Source organism: Zeus faber (genome assembly GCF_960531495.2).
Source record: "Zeus faber genome assembly, chromosome: 17".
NCBI lineage: Eukaryota > Metazoa > Chordata > Actinopteri > Zeiformes > Zeidae > Zeus > Zeus faber.
The window spans coordinates 7,676,069-7,693,657 of NC_137204.1; the positions used below are offsets into that span (position 1 = coordinate 7,676,069).

The window sequence follows — 17,589 nt, forward strand, 5'->3', positions numbered from 1 at the left end:
TAGTTATTTTTGTCAAGGTCATTTGACTTTTCACTGTCTGTTAGTTCTATAATAATACTTGAGGGAATATTTTATCAGGGTATGCAGCTATTTGGTGTTCCTTATCAAAAGGCAATTCTATTTATAATATAAATAACTATCATTTATGATAAACATGTATATATCTTCCTCACAAGAAGAACTTAAGACAAGAAGTCTACTTTATGATTCTCAAGTATCCAATCCATACAATTCAATCCTAACCCTAACCTTAAAAAAAGAAATATAACAATGGATAATTTAATGACACTCTTTAATATGTATTTATCAAATTATTTCATCATGTACTTCAATGGCAATATGTGCAAGTTAAGATTCCCCTTGAAATTTAAAATGTCAATTTTACCCATCAACACACAGGGCTAAGTGATAGATATAAGTATATCTGAGAAACCCACTTGGAGTGGATGCAGTCTCTGGCAGGAGCAGCCAGACCTGTTCCTCCCAGGCACTCGATTTTGTTCCAGGGACTTTGACATGCTGGAATTTTTACCAACCTCTCAGTGTCCTGGATAAACTCAGGATTAGTGATGAAAGTCACTTGGTAAAAACAGGCATCACATTTTTGGACTCCTTTTGTGTTTGATTCAGTTAGCGAGGGAAAACTTCTGATGAATAACGGACGAGAGCTGGAGGAGTCGTTCAGCTCAGAGTTGTCAATGGTTAATTCTCACAGGAATCATTTCACTCTGTCAAAATCATTTCTTTTGGTAGAATGCAAAGTGTATATTGGTCACATTCAATATGAATTACACCAAATGCCTTGGATTGTTTTGACATGAACTTTAAATTAGTTCAGTTTGTGAGTGAAAGATTCACTCTTTTGGCAGAGTGACTGTGGACCCTTTGTGTCGGGTGACGTTTTCAGGGTCCTCCGGCACAGACAATGTGGTAGAACACACACCAGTTTATTATAGCAAGGTGGAACAAGCCCAGAGCAGCTGGACAGCATCTCATGACAAGGGCTCCTCTCCTGTGTGTGTAGGGACAGGGGTTTTACCCATGGCTTGTTAGACCAATCAACGAGCAACAGGTGTACAGCCAAACTGATCCCGAGCCAAATTACCTAGACCCAGTACAGGTATGGCTGCTCAAACCACACCATCCCCACACCACATAATCTTGCAACTCTTGGGGTCATTTTCACTCAAAGTATCACCAAGCTGGTCAAACTCTGAATCATCCTCTAACCATCAGAATCCCTCGACGATCTTAGTGGGCTATTCTATTGTTTGCCATGTCAAGTCAAGTCAAGTCACACTTTATTAGTTTCGCCCTGCCCTGCCCATGCCAAAGTGTTCCGCTATCCTGGTGCCACAACACTGACATAAAGTCATGATTCCTGCTCTCATACAAGACCACCTCTGTGTATCACATGCTTTCAGAACTGCAATGCCTCATGCCAGAACATTACTGTACCATCGACAAAACTTAGCCGACTGAACTGGCAACTGTACAGCACTAATGCGTTTCTCAGGTGGTACATAGCTGATTACTGTAGAGCAGATGTGGGATGAGAAAAAAATATACTGCATGTACACTTTGTTCTTGTGCCTTGCCAAAGAAATCCAAATATGTTGCTCTGGACTGGAGTATGACCCACATAAATGTTCTTCACATTCTTCACACATGCCTCTCCTTAGGTAAAAGTAGTAACAGTTAAGGAGATTAGTGAGTGAATATGTTGATTACAGGTGATCCTATCCTTGACTGGTTGTCAAATAAATTTGACAGGCTCACAAAAATATAAACCATTTCAGCTTATATTCAAGCCAATCAGTGGCAATCTTGTGGCATGTCTTCTGGACAGACAAGCATTTACAGTAAACAAAATGAGGCCTCCGAAAAAAAGAGCACTGTTCCAACACTCAAGCATGGAGGAGCTTCAGTGAGACTTTTTTTTTTTTTCGTGCCGCTGGTAGTGGGAGTAGTCTACCAACGTATTTGGGAGCATAATATTGAACCCAGAAAGCTGTCATGTCCAGCACAACAATGCCCCAAAACATACTTCAAGCAACAACCATCATGTTGAGGATGTTTCCATGGGAACTCAGCCATCTTTGTGTCCAGACCGCTTACATACAAGACATACATGATCTTTGCAATTTAATGCTAGTGTGTGGCCATGAGTGGCCTGCATGAAAAACACTAATCGATTGGCCTTTTCTGCCTGGCAGACCAACTCTCATTTGTAGTCTCAACCTCTGCACTCTTGTTTATGGCGGGGGCTGCCAATACTAAATGAGAGATACCTATCATACATCATTTACATCTTTATGTTATCATTTAGCAGACGCTTTTGTCCAAAGCGGATGCAGTGCACTGCATACTATGTGGATGCAGTGCACTGCATACTATGTGGATGTAGTGCAGTGCATACTGTGTGGATGCAGTGCATTGCATATTGTGTGGTTGCAGTTGAAGGCGAGATCTGTGGCGCTCTGCACCAGTAGACTCTCGTATTGTTTAGCTTTGACATTGCACTGTATAGAAGTACAATATATGATTTGTCACCTATTATTAATTGCATTGTTGCCCACTCTGCATCCATTGCAGCCTGGTCATCTTGAAAGAGGGATTTCGTCTGCCGAGGTTTCTTCCTTTTTTCAGCAAATGGTTTTCAGGTTTTTTTTTCTTGCCCGGATGAGGGTTCAGACCAGAGGATGCCGTTGATTTCTATGTGAAATGTAGGTTTGTGCAGCCCTTTGTGACTGTATTGTAATTAAGGGCGATATAAATAAACCTGACTTGTATTTTATGCATGCCATATTTATTCTACATTTACAGATTAGGCTTCTGTACAGCTGTACATAATTGAATAGACATCTCCATAGATACATACTGTACATGCCCTGGGATATTTACTGCCCTCAAATACATTGTATAGTACCAATCAGATATTTTTTTGTGATTATTTTGAATTATTGTACATACATTTATATTTCCCTATTTTGATCTAATATTGATTTTTTTTAATGTATTTGCTTATCTTCTGCTCGCATTTCTCTTGAACCTGCCAATAAGAGTTTCACTGCATGTTTCAGTATTTAGAAAACTAAAGATGGCTGGACCTACCCAATGTCTGATGCATTACAATATTTCCAATATTGGTAATTTGTACAATTTTTAATTTGTAGATTTTTATTTTTGATATCTCTATTTTTGATATATTTTATTGTTTTATTGTTATTTTCGCCTTTACTTACATTTTTGGGTTTTGATTATTTACATTGACTTGTAAATAGTATACATACATATATTCTAAGTTATGAACTTCTTACTTTGTTGTAAACTGTTTTGTTGGCAAAGTTGCTGAATAGCTGCTGTTGCTGTTATATTATATTATATTGCATTGTATTATTTTACCATATAACCAATTCATCATGCGAAGAAACAAAACTCACCACTATGAATAACATACGGTATGTGAGATAATTACCTTATTTGGTCATTCTAATGCTTTAAGGCCCCAAAACCACCCTTCTCAAGGAGTGGGAGTATAGGTAAACAGTAGGAGTATGGGTAAATGTTATAGTTCCCAAATTTTTACAATCCTAGAACTAAAGCTATTCCAATACATTTCTGGAGACATCCTAGACTCCACAGTGCTCAAATAAAGAACAAAGTTTCGGAAAAATGTGTGTCATTGTCACTTTGTATTGTCCCATCAGTATCACAATAAAGTTTGAATGAAAGTGAGGTGCTGCTTGTAAAATAATACCATTTTTTGTTGTATAAAGATCTCTGAGCGTTTTTGAGTCTTTTATTTATGTGCTTCTGAATATGGTATTTGGCTTTGGGCACATTCCTCGTACTCTCAGTGTAAAAAACGAAGCCCTGCTGAGAGCACATGTCGAGATCCTGGCTCACATCCTGTCTCTGATTCCAGCACTCAGCTGTTCCTCCAAGCTATACAACAAAGTCTTCCTTTTAGTGATGACAATTCAGCTACAGCTAATTCTGCAGCTCAGCTACAGCTACAGCTCAGCCAGAATAATCATTACACACACAGAAATACTAGACTGTGTATACACAGATACGCCACAACATTAAAACCACCTGCCTAATATTATGTAGGTCCCACTCGTGCCATCAAAACAGCTCGGACCCGTCGAGGCATCAACTCCACAAGACCTCTGAAGGTGTCCTGTGGTATCTGGCACCAAAACGTTAGCAGCAGATCCTTTAAGTCCAGGCCAAGTCAACACCTTGAACTTTTTGTCATTGTGGTGTGGGGATGGTCTGGTTTGAGCAACCACACCTGACCTGGATCTAGGTGATTGGGATCAGAGAGGCTACATACCTGTTGCTCGTTGGCTGGTCTAACGAGCAGCAAAACCCCCATCTCCACACACACTCAGGAGAGGAGCCCTGTCATGACATGTTCGATCTGCTCCTGGCTAATTCCACCTAGCCTTCTCTCTACAATAAACTGGTGTCTAGAACCCATTGTCTTCTGTGTCTCTGTGCCAGAGGGCACTGAAAACACCACTTGGGTGGCAGTGTGGCAGGCAGAACTGACACCTGTCATGTTCCTAAAACTATTCCTGAAGAAATTTTGCAGTATGGTAGGCCACATTATCCTGCTGAAAGAGGCCACTTTCATCAGGGAATACCATTGCCAAGAAGGGGTGTACTCAGGGCTAAATCTGTGCCGGATCCTGCTGGAACATGTTCTGGGACCTCCAAGATTGGGACCGGCACATATTTTATTGGATCTGGCACCTCTGCACAACGACCGAGCTGTGGCTTGAGCTGCGAGCTGCGAGCTCCGTGTTCCCCGTTTCTCCAAACAAAACAAATAGAAATGGTGTGTTTTAGATTATTATTTTTTACGGCTGTACCCGACTCAAAATTTTGTCAGTATAATCTGATTCGCACCTGTTTCCCTCGCCAATGGTACAGACGAGGCGCGGGCTAGCGATGGGTCGCCGTGGTCGGCGCATCAGAACAGAGTGTTTTTATTTTTACATCTCCTTACAGAACAAAACATGTGTGTTATGGAACGAAACTGTGTCTAATAGGGACACTTTCTCCGTGACTCTCTCCCTGATCATCCCCTCTCCATGCGTTATGTGTAGAAAATCATCTTAACGAGTCTATGAGTCGTATCCTGTTCCTTCGAGTCCTGTCCCAACACTGATTTAGTTGTTTTATTGGGAGGAACGGGGCACGGCGATCAGGGCGTACTGAGAGCCATGTTCGCATCCGATTCACACATATAAAAATACATTTATGATTCCCCTTATTTATAATTCCTCATCCTCTTCTCTCTGTTTTTTCCTGTTACTGTAATGCACACTGACTGACAAAGAAAAACCCTAAAAGAAATAACGACTGCTCGACTTGAAGAATCTTAGTCAACTGATTGGTTTGCGACTGATGATTCAACTCTTCGACTTTCAAGGGCTAGCCCAATTTTTTTTTATTTACGTTTCCTAATTGAACAAAACAAAAAAGCCTTGTGCGCCCCCCCCCCCCCCACTTTGTGTGATCCATGCATACGTTCTGTGACCTTTTTTCTGCCCCCGACCTGCCAAATCGGCAACCTCTCTGTGTTCTGGCACCTCCTGCTTTACAAATTAAGCACTTGGTCTGCAACAATGTTTAGGTAGGTGGTTTGTGTCAAAGTACCATCCACATGAATGCCAGGACCCAAGGTTTCCCAGCAGAACATTACCCAGAGTATCACATTGCCTCCGTCGGCTTGACTTCTTCCCGTAGTCCATCCTAGTGCCCTCTCATCTTCTTTCATTGCTCCATGTTCCAGTTCTGACGCTTTAGTGCCCAATGTAGCCACTTTCAGCAGTGGATAGGGTCAGCATGGGCACTCTGACCGGTCTGCAGCTATGCAGCCCCATAAGCAGCACGCTGCGATGTGTGTTCTGACACCTTTCTATTATAGCCAGCATTAACTTTTTCAGCAATTTGTGTTACAGTAGCTCTTCTGTGGGATCAAACCAGATGGGACTTCGCTCCCCACGCCCATCAATGAGTCCATGGGCACCCATGACCCCGTTGCTGGTTCACCGGTTGTCCTTCCTTGGACCACTTTTGATCGGTACTAAGATGAGTAAGATGTTCAATGTTATTCACTTCACATGTCAGCAGTTGTTTTAATGTTGTGGCTGATCAGTATATATATATAATATATGCAGGTAATCTACAGCGCAGTCCCACAATATATATATTTATATATATATATATATATATATATATATATATATATATATATATTGTGGGACTGCGCTGTAGATTACCTGCTGGGCCCGTCATCTCACTGACACATTTTGACAGGAACCAGTGTACGGTGAAGGGTTTGAGGTTGAGATCCTGTAGCTACACACCACCATATTTCACGCCAACCTGCTGCATTACACAAAAGGGATGTTATCAGCTCTGACTTTATCAAAATCCAGTCAATGTTCATGGTCTGTCAATTACGCTCAGAGCATTTTAAATATTTAAAGCACGGTTAGTCCTCTCTTTCGCTCTCAATAAGTGCATGTTTAACCTCGCCTCACCGACTGACCTCTGACAAGAATCCTGGGAAATAAACCATTGAATTTCTGGTCAATGGGGGTAATTGTGCCGATGAAGGTCATCTTGTAGTGACCCACAGTACATGGGAGTCTCATTCAGATAGCTGCACTATAACCGCTGTCCTTGCCTTTGTGGCCCATGGTGCTTATCGTGAAATAGTTTTAAATATGATCCTTGGTGACATAGATTAACATGAGCGGCTCTGTGGGAGCTGAGTGGTAAATTTACATGAATAGGATCATGTGTTTGTTCTTTACAATGTAACAATGTTATTCCTTTTTATCTTATTCTTGTTTTAATATTTATTGATATATTGATTTATAAATTCAATTTATTGAATCTCTTGTTGGCATACTTGCTTCTTTTTCTGTTGATCTTTTTTCAATATTTCAATATTTTATAATCTTTTGATTATTATTATTATAGATTTTTCATATTCTGATTCTGCAAAGCCAGATTTAAATGTAATTAGCTTTTTTTGTTGTTGCTCAAATCCACATCCGATTTCATTTCGCAATATAATAATAATAATAATAATAATAATAATTAAATGACTCATTATGACAGTGGCTTCATTAACAACTGTTGCTTTTTCGTCTCGCTGCATGGACACGCACACACGCACGCACGCAAGCACTCACACACACACACGCACACACACACACACACACACACACACACACACACACACACTCACACACACACACACACACACACGGCACGTGTAACGTCGTGTCATCAGAGGTTACTCGGACCAGAGTCGCGTCTCTCTCTCTCCATCTCTCTCTCTCTCCCTCTCTCTCTCCATCTCTCTCTCTCTCTCCCTCTCTCTCTCCCTCTCTCTCCATCTCTCTCTCCATCTCTCTCTCTCTCCATCTCTCTCTCTCTCTCTCTCTCCATCTCTCTCTCTCTCTCTCTCTCTCTCTCTCCATCTCTCTCTCTCACTCTCTCCCTCTCTCCCTCTCTCTCTCTCTCTCTCCATCTCTCTCTCTCTCTCCATCTCTCTCTCTCTCCATCTCTCTCTCTCTCCATCTCTCTCTCTCCATCTCTCTCCATCTCTCTCTCTCTCTCTCCCCCTCTCTCTCTCTCTCCATCTCCATCTCTCTCTCTCTCTCTCCCTCTCTCTCTCTCTCTCTCTCCCCCCCTCTCTCTCTCTCTCTCCATCTCTCTCTCTCTCTGTCTCTCTCCCGCTGTCTCTCCGCCCTCCAGCGTGCCCGTCGCCTTATTCCCTCCGTCTTGTAATTTCACTTCGGATCGCCGAGAGCGAAGCCGCGACTTTTCTTTCCTTTCTTTTCACCGCACTGCGACTCTCTTTTCGCGTCCGTGTTCGCGTCCACGATGCTGCTCCTCTGCCCCCGTGACTGATGCGCGGAGGACGGGCACCCCGCAGCAACTGACCGCCACAGATGCTGCTCCGGACCCGGGATCAGGACCCAGGACCCGGAGCGGACGCCCGGACGCGTCGCGGAGCTTAGCCCGCGATGGGACGCGTGTCGGCGGGATGCTGCTGGACTTGTGGCGTCCTGGTGCTCCTCGGCTTGCAGGTCCCGGCCACCCTGGGGAGAGGTAAGAAGCCCAGCAAAACAAAAGAAAAACAAAATTGCAACTGTTTCTTATTGCAAGGGTCAACTCCGCAGAGGACCCACTTATTTTAACGGAATTGTGTCATGATGGGATGCATATTACAGATAATCAAAGCGTTTGTTTGTTTCATCTCATGTTGGTCACGACAAGTTTCGCAGCACAGAAGTGTTTTTCTATGTTTTGTCCTGTGGCGTAGTTTAGGATACTATTATATCCATGTTTATAAATATAGATATGTCTCATCGGAAGGGACTCATCGGGCGTTTCAGCAACAGGCGTGTGTGCTTCTTCAATGTCTCGTCGGTGTTGTCTCGCGTTGCTTTAGGATCCTTTGCAGGGTGTCTTTCAGATCACATTTTGAAACTTTTAAGCGGTGATCCAAACACACATTTCAAATTGAATTTCCTATATTATGCTGGGATGGTCAGCGTAGAGCGGTGGTTCTCGACGCGAGGTCCGGGGACTCCCCGGGGGGGGGGGGGGTCCTTCCAGAGGTCCCAGGGGGTTCTTCCCGGATTTATGCATCATTTCATCTACAAGACGTTAGCACCGTTAGACAATGTACAATAACGACTTATCTCTGGAACTATAGAGAGGTATGGAATGGATTTTTGAACAAAGTCATATCCAACAATATAAAATCTTCTCAGATCGGGGTCTCACAGACTAAATAGTATCAAAGGGGGTCGATGGACGAATGTCTGTGAAATTGAGTGCCGTTGATGTGGAAAATGGTTGAGGATCCAAATTCAAGGCCATTCTCGTGTGGTGGAAAATCAGGTGTGAAGCTGTGGATTTAGGCTGAACGCTTTGCCCAGATGCTTCTGTCGCAGAAGTAGGCGAACTGTTGCAATATCCAATTGTATCCGAGGTGAAAGGGTTGGAAGATTCTGACTAGCCACCGTGTTTTTATTTCAAGGATTGTGGAAAGACTAGCCCCGATAGAATCAAACATGTTTGATTGGATCGTGACCTGATTGGGATCGTATAGAAACAGATTTCACTCACACACACATATCGATCGATTCTGCAGCACGACTCCCCCGACTCCGCCCGATCTCGAGTCGTGGCCAAATCGGCCCTGAAAATCACCCAGCTTTGGCACCTACTACAGACTTTCAAAGGTGGATTCTGCAAGTCAATTAGCGAATGAGCTTGAGGGTTTTCGGATTAAATTTTTTCCCATCTCAAGTTTTTGAAATTGGATTTAACTTGGAAAACTTGAAGTTACATATAGTAAATAATAGATTAAGCACATTTATCCGGAGGGCTTCTTTACATTGTAAATTTGGCCTTCAGTTATGATCATCAATACTTAGATACTTCAATACTTAGGCCATTACTATTGAAAATGGCCTGATGTCTAAACTGCATTCATGTTCCCATGTTTTATTCATGACCAATATTGCAACTGGAGTATTTTTCAAAAACTTTAATTTCATCGCCTTGTCTCATGAACAGAGTGAAAGGGAGGGTCTTCACTGTTGCGTGATGGTATGGATATTTAACGGTGGTCGTTGGACAGTTCCACTCTTGCATTATTCAAAGCCTATTTCTCCATCCATCCAAACTTCTGTGACCTTTTCCCTCATTGGAACTGATCCCCCTTAACAGCAAACAAAATGCCTTATTGCAAGGTTTCTTTTTTCTTTTTTATTCGTTAGGGTTATGTGATCTGATTCTGTGATATGTGGTTCTGGTTATGTGATATCTATCTATCTATCTATCTATCTATCTATCTATCTATCTATCTATCTATCTATCTATCTATCTATCTATCTATCTATCTATCTATCTATCTATCTATCTATCTATCTATCTATCTATCTATCTATGTGTCTGTCTGTCTGTCTGTCTGTCTGTCTGTCTGTCTGTCTGTCCATCTGTCTATCTATATACTGTATCTATCAACCACATGAACCCACCTTGGAATAAACAGCCTATGTTGTTCCCTCTTTAATCATATCCGCCAAACACTTATGAAAAATAAGAGGAGAAATAAAATTAACAAATAGCAGATTCAGTTACGCATCAGCCACTTGGTTCTCCAGTATTGAATGTTTCACTTTCACGCTTTTTTATGATGTGTTAAAGTTATTTTGGAATAATAACGGAATTTCTTTTGCACAAGGGGACTGTATAGGTGCTACAGTATATAAGAAGTGGGGGGGCGTTGGAGTGTTTTCATTTAAGTAACTTTTGTTGAGTTCTTTCTTTCCGAGCGTTCTATCTGCAGCCTTGCAGTTGTTTCCTCATTGAGAACGTTCATTGTGTTTTCCAAAGCACTGAAAGGGAAGAACCTTGGCGATAACTGCACCGTCCACAATTCACAATTCACCGCCCCGCTGGCCGACTCAAGGGCTTTGCCACAAAGGCAGGATTCACACCGTTAATGATCAATCCAATGCCAAACACTCTCTCACAATCTCTCTCTCGCTCTCCTTTCCCTCTCTCTCTCTCTCTCGCTCTTTCACATAACCACCAACCTAAATCCGAGGAAAGCAATGACTTGCAAAATAAAGAAAAAGAAAACACAAAACCACCTTTGTATTCTTCAAATTATCTTTATCAATTTACAAAAAAAAATAAAAAAGACATTTTGGGGGAAATTTCACATGAGCTAGGCTACTTGATCCCATCAGCGGCCATGCATTGAGCTAACACAGTTAATATGCAGCCTGTCGCTGTGTCAGTGCTGGAAACACAGGGATGAAATTGGTGTTGAACTTCCTTGTCTGAATCTGGATTAGATAGACAAAAAGCGAATCCCCCCCCCCCCCCCCCCCAAAGAAATGGAGCATCCTTTTAAAATGAACGGATATATTTCTAGATAATAGTCTCTCAGGTTTTATATTCTTGAATGCACGCTGGTTCTGATTAGCCACAGGGTTGCTTGTAATTTAATCCCTACAGCTATTTATGGAATTAATGTCACTACAGTTCATTGCTATCCTTCACTTTTATTCAAAGGGCTGGTCTGCGTTGGGCCGCCAGTTGAATAGGCCTGCTGTAGTATCACTCACTGTCTCATAGTCGTATTTGTAAGTAGCAGCAAGCACCTGTCACATGTCCAGATAATGAATGAATCAAAGAGTAATCAAACAAAATGTAATATTTAATGACAGTGAGTTAAAGTAAGAATGAGTTGGGGTGTCTGTATAAGCCTGAGTGTGGATGGATAGATACTGTATATAGATATACTGTATATGAAAAAAAATATAAATGGATAGATTTATAGACTTAGAGATTATATATATGTACTATATATATATATATATATATATATATATATAGAGCGAGAGAGAGGGAGAGAGAGAGAGATAGATAGATAGATAGATAGATAAATAGATAGATAGATAGATAGATAGATAGATAGATAGATAGATAGATAGATAGATAGATAGATAGATAGATAGATAGATAGATAGATAGATAGATAGATAGATAGATAGATAGATAGATAAATAGATAGATAGATAGATAGATAGATAGATAGATAGATAGATAGATAGATAGATAGATGTGGAGATTCTGTATGGAAATAGATAGATAGAGTGATATTACAGCAGCTTTCACCAAAAAGAATCGGATAACAATAATGAGGCGTAGCTTGCTGAGCTAGTTCTGCCAGACAACTCGACGGCACCACAAGCTGCCACACCCTTACGGGGCGGCCTGTTTAAGCAGCCGATCCCTCCTGCTCTACATGCTTTGCTGCCTGTGTTGCTTACTGGCTTCACCATATGCTTGTTTCTGTGCACCTCACCAGCAGGGATGAGCACAGTAGAGCCCAGACGCCCAAACTCAAACGATGCTAAATAAATAAAGATCATTTTAAATTAAATCTAACAGTTGTCTGTCAGTAATAATGTATCGAATAAAAATTGATTTGACAATATACAATGAACCTGAAATAAACAATAATCAATCAAAACATGTACCAACCAGAAAAGAATCCTAAAATAAACAAGACATTTGACACAATCAGGTGTCGGGTGGAGAAAATGTTAAGATCGAGAGGAATAAATTTCAAATTTTTTTCCCCATCGTCCCTGGAGCGAAAGGTAATGCTGACAGCATCAAAGTGGAGCAGTCACATTTACCAAAAAACGCGCAATTGGCGAGAAAATCTTGATAACCTAAATACCGTGACTTTTCCCTTACGTATCTCCAATCTAACTGTCTAGATACATGGAAGAATTAAAATGTCAATGTTTGTTTCATTTCAAAAGTCATGACTCACGTCTTATTTAACAACAAAGTATTTAACAACCATAAACCTGAAATTGTGACTTTTAGGTTTATTGTATGATTCCGACTTATTTTCTATCGTCTACTTAACTTTATTTCCAAATTTACATATATTGTTGCTTTATTGTTAATTTTTTAATTATTCTTTTTTGTTCTAAAATGTTAAGTTTATTGTACTGGAAATTACACACAGTCAATTAATTCTATAATTATATAATTATAGGACCCAGAATCGCGATTGTGGCGCCTCCCCTTGCGGCTGCCTGCGCGAGCACCTTGTGTCAATTACGCACATTTTGGTATTTTTTAGTATTTATAGAGCTTATTGTGCGTAATCACCGGGTGTCATGACATTTCACTGCATATATGTATGAACGTATGTATATGTATGTGACAAATAATCTCTTGAACTTGAACTTGAACTTGAATTTTGTTTTATTTTGTTGCTTTCTGTTAATTTTAGGTTTACATTCATTGTTTTTCATTTTCTTTTTTTCTATGTTGTATTCTTAATACTCTATCTGTTTGTCTGTCTTTCGGTCTGTCTGTCTATCTATACAACAATAGGAACTCACCTTTTTCCTTAACAGTTATCATACATGTAATGATTACAGGAAACATGATATAGCCTGTTTCCTGGAATGATTTTATTGTGAAAATAAATATGAAATATGAAAATAATGCATATTTTTCCAGCCAAGTACTCTCATTTGCCATGCTGAGGACTGGTTCATCGCAGTACAGACAATTAGCATTATAAAAACCTAACAGTCTGAAATAGCCAAATATCCAGAGAAATTAGCCAAATAATAACAAAAATTGCCAGATACAAAAAGTAAATAGTGAAACATACAAAGTGGCAGCATGGTATAGTAGAATGGTAGTATGGTTATGGGTACAAAATATAAATGTAGATTATTTACTGTACTGGAAGATTAAATATGAATACAATAGTGCTGCCCCCTGAAAGTGGACGAGTCGAATCATCAGTCTGAAACCCGGGAGTCGACTGAGATTCTTTAAGTCGAGCAGTCGTTTTGTGGGTTGTTCTTTTGTCAGTGAGTTTGCATTACAATAGCTGGAGTAAACAGGTAGAAGCTTACAAAATGCACAGGGATAATATTTCAATGAGGAATTTTGTATAAGGGTATCATAAATGTATTTAAATTTTTGTGAAACACCCGGACAAAGACGCAAACACCGATCTCTGTGCACCCCGATCGCCGTGTCCCGTTCCTCCAAATAAAACAACTAAAAACAGTGTGGGGATGAGGCACATAGGGATGGGTATCATTTCGATTTTAACGGTACCATGATTCTTCCCGATACTGCTTATCGATCCGGTACTTTAACTGTACTCTTATCGGTTATTTTGAAAAATTTCAAGAGAAAAAGAAAAGCAAATAAAGAGCAGAATTAACACGGCTTTATTTTCTGCGCATTACGCATGGAGAGGGTGTGATCGGGTCGGAATCTGCGCCCTCAGCTCCTCGTCCCTGTAAGAGCCAGGTAGACGGAGCCAGCTCACGCAGGTCCCCATATCTCCAGTGATGGAGCGGGAGAGAGAGAGGAGAGATGTCTCTTTTGATAATAGCGAAAATGCTTCTTAGATGAATATCTTAATCTTATTGTGAGTTTGAAACGGGTTATTCAGCCTATATAAATGGAAAAACCAATTTTCTTACATTTTCCAATACCATTAACAGTACCTGTAACGTCGGAGCTTATTGATACAACAGTCTTTAATAATTTAGCCCCGGGGCCCATTTTAATACCGGGTAATATATATTTAATATATGTAATATACAGTATAAAGTATACAGACACAGTACGCAAATACTTTTACCCTCATTTGCCTCTCATTTGTTAAACAACTCATGGAGGTATGTTGAGTTTTATGTATTTTAACCATATAGGCATAGGTAGTTTATTCACGTCCGTGATCTTCTAATCTTTATGTAAAATTTTATTGCAAGGTTATGCATGTGTAACTTTGATTAGCTTACCCTTCAGTACAAGGGCTGCCAGTTTGTCATTAGGACAGATAAATCCCATCCCGTGCATCGATACGGCTCCACCTAGGTAAGAGCACCTTTGTTTCGCTTCACAAAATGGCAGAATCAATAAAAATCTAGTTTCTTTATTTCTCCGCTTCGTTTCATATTCGGCCGCCCTCAGACCGGAGGGCACGCCAACCTTCAGCCGCGGAGGCACGACTCTTATCTGTGTTTGACTCAGCAGAGGAATCAAACATGACATAACCATTCCGTATTCCGCTCATAAAGCTCCGATCGCTCACCGCGTCACTTCGACGCTTCGCCTTTCCGTTCGATGAACATTTACACTGCGATGATGACGAGGATGAGACGTCAACTCGCCAATGTGAGAGGTCTGCGGTGTTCACGTTAGACGACCCTGACAAACGTCACCTTTTACTCGTCTAGACCTATCAGGACCTTCAAAAATGCGCATTTCGCTCATTTTTGAGGCATCTACATATTAAATATCAGGGTGGAAGCCAATATGGAAATGGTAAAGACCAGCTTGAATACAATAAAGTCATTTCCATAGAACTCTTATTCTTTTACCCACACGCTGCCTGAAATACTTTGACACTCCAAGTAGTTTCGGTGAACAGCGGCATTTTTTTGGGGGTACATTAACCAGACTGCGGTATAATATGGCGGTTTAATATAATATCAAATTTAATAAGAGTCTATAAAGATTCTGCCCATGTCCGTGAGTCTCTTTTTCTATTCTTTGTAGCTCTAATCCACAACATGGCCAAGATAAACTGTGGGGATAAAACCCTAATTGCCCCATCAGGTAGTCCTGAGTCATCCTCCTTTTGTGTCATCTCATTTTCGCAACCCGTTTGCCACCCAAACCCATAGTCATCCTTTCGGTAAAAATAATAATATATGACGCTGAAGTAATAGTGAGCCAGTTGATGCCGAGCAGCTCTGGCAGAGGACACAGAGAGAGAGAGAGGATTCTTTTCTTCCTTGTCAATGTTTAAATGATCATCTGCTGTGTGTGCAGTGGGCTACTGGGTGGACTAACAAAGGACCAGCAGGGTGTGGCCTCATGCTAAAGGCCCGCTAGTTTAAGGCTTCTGCCGTGAGAGCTGGCCAGGTGTGACGTGAATTTTTAAATAAATTATAGAAACTAGCTCTTGTTGCAATATCAAAATTGCAAGGCTGCGCTAATTCATCTAATTCAACAGTTCCAGCCGGAGTAGCAGCTCTGTGTTCATCAGAACAAGCTCCAGTTTCTCATTGAAATTGAGAGCTATTAGTAGTGATGTAAGGTTCGACTCTTTTTTTAAGATGGGGTAATTGATGAGTCACTCAGTAAACCGATTTTCCGACTCTCCCTTGGTCTGATTCAGTAAAGCACGGTGAGCGGGGGGTGACTTCAGGTGAATGAAAATGAACCAGTCAGAAGAGTGGGTCTGGCTCTGAGTTAGGGCTGAATGGTGAATTCAAACTGACGTCGCACTGTAACAGAACGCAGTTTTCAAATCAAAAAGGCTGCGATTATCAAACATTATTATGATTTTTTTTTGTTAACGTTACACAGTCGAACCAATAGGGCTGCCCAGGGCCAGCTCTCCTTATTGGCGAGAAAGGCAGCCTGTAGGCTCCCTCTCCGCACCCTGCCTAAGGGGGGGGGGGGGAGAGGGCGCAATGGGGGCGCAATGTGCACACCTGTCTCACCCTTCGACTGTACCGAAGACCCCCTCCCCGCCTAATTAAGCCATTGTTTTAACTGAAGCTCTGCGCGGCCCCCCCGGTGAGACCCGGTGCTGCGTCCCGGGCCACGGTGTGCTGTGCGGGGCGTGTGCTGCTGGCAGAGCCCGGAACACCTGTAGAGTCCAGACAGAGCCTCTGCCAGAACAATGCCTCTCTTTGTTTGTTCTTTCCCCCCTCCTTTTTTAAATGTAGTGAGTATAAAGCTGTCCCTGAGCATACAGAGCGGTGCTCCGTGTATGTGGACGTATGCGCGCAGTGTACTTATAAAAAAATAATACATTTCTGCTGAAATACTGCATATTTTTTAAATGTTCATTTTCAGATTGGAACAATTACAAGGCTTGAAGTTAAGAGTCAATATTCTGCTGTGATGGAAGGTTTTTCTTTTTTCAATTCAATAGTTAAATCAAGATGTGTTATTCATCTAATTTTATCATAACACGTAGGCCTGGCCTACAGGAAAGAGCAGTTTATATTTTGACTGTATCCAATGTTGTGTAACGCATACTATAGAATGATTTGTTGCTTGTGCCAAGTGAATAACACAGAAGATAAGGAATTTTTAAATAAAAAATTACTTACTCGCAATGCAATATTGGTCTAAAAACCCGCAATTCAATTATTTTCCCAAATCGTTCAGCCCTACTCTGAGTTGTGAATGGAATTCTCTCAAGAATAATTTAATTCTGACAGACGTTTTTTTGGGGGGGGAGGATATAATTCTTTCTTAATGACTTAATACTATCTACAATATAGTGATACCTGTTTGTATTAAACCTTTCTGCGTAGCTGTCGATTGATAATCAGCTGATGGACTTCATTGGTTGATGCAATCAATCTGGACTAATCCCAATGTCTAGAGGAACAGCAGTGGCTTTATTTCACAAAAACTTACTTCAGTCATTATTTTAGTTGGATTCAGTCCTCTCAACTCAGACATTATATTCCACATGAATATGAATTTTAATTGACTGTTGTGCGTCCGTAAAAGGTGTGAAGCCTATTTTTTCAGTTTCTTCTCCTTTCTCTCACCTCTGCAGGAAGCAGACCATTAACCTTTAACCAGGGCCTCTAAAATGAACCGCCCCCCTCTGGTTCCTGTGAACCCTGCTCGTGCACCTGGAAAGAAGGGCTCGGTATAGGAGGTAGCCTTTGATCTAGAAAGGCTGCTCTTGACAGCTAACACAAATTGTATGGATTTACAGGAGTGGGTCTTGGCTGCAGTGTTAATACAGTCTGTGCTCCACAGAGTCCTTCAACTGGCCAAGAATGACTTTCAATGTGACCCTTTGCCGAGCAATGAATAGTGTCCATTTTGCAAGTACGCTCTGTACATTTTTATTACTGTACAATACTTGTAAGACTATGAGAAAATGATAAATCTTGTGTTTAATCAACAATGCAATTGATTAGTAAA

The 17,589-nt window shown here is 41.1% G+C and overlaps 1 protein-coding gene across 1 annotated transcript in view; it reads left to right on the plus strand.

Moving 5' to 3' along the window:
* Positions 1-8,063: 8,063 nt before the first annotated feature.
* Positions 8,064-17,589, plus strand: part of LOC307243510 (netrin receptor UNC5D-like) — a gene marked incomplete at both ends in the record, with an annotated part of 164,806 nt that continues 155,280 nt past the window's right edge. Inside the window, one exon of the mRNA XM_080018340.1 lies at positions 8,064-8,148. Coding sequence (XP_079874466.1) covers positions 8,064-8,148 — 85 coding nt within the window. The remainder of the gene's footprint in view (positions 8,149-17,589) is intronic.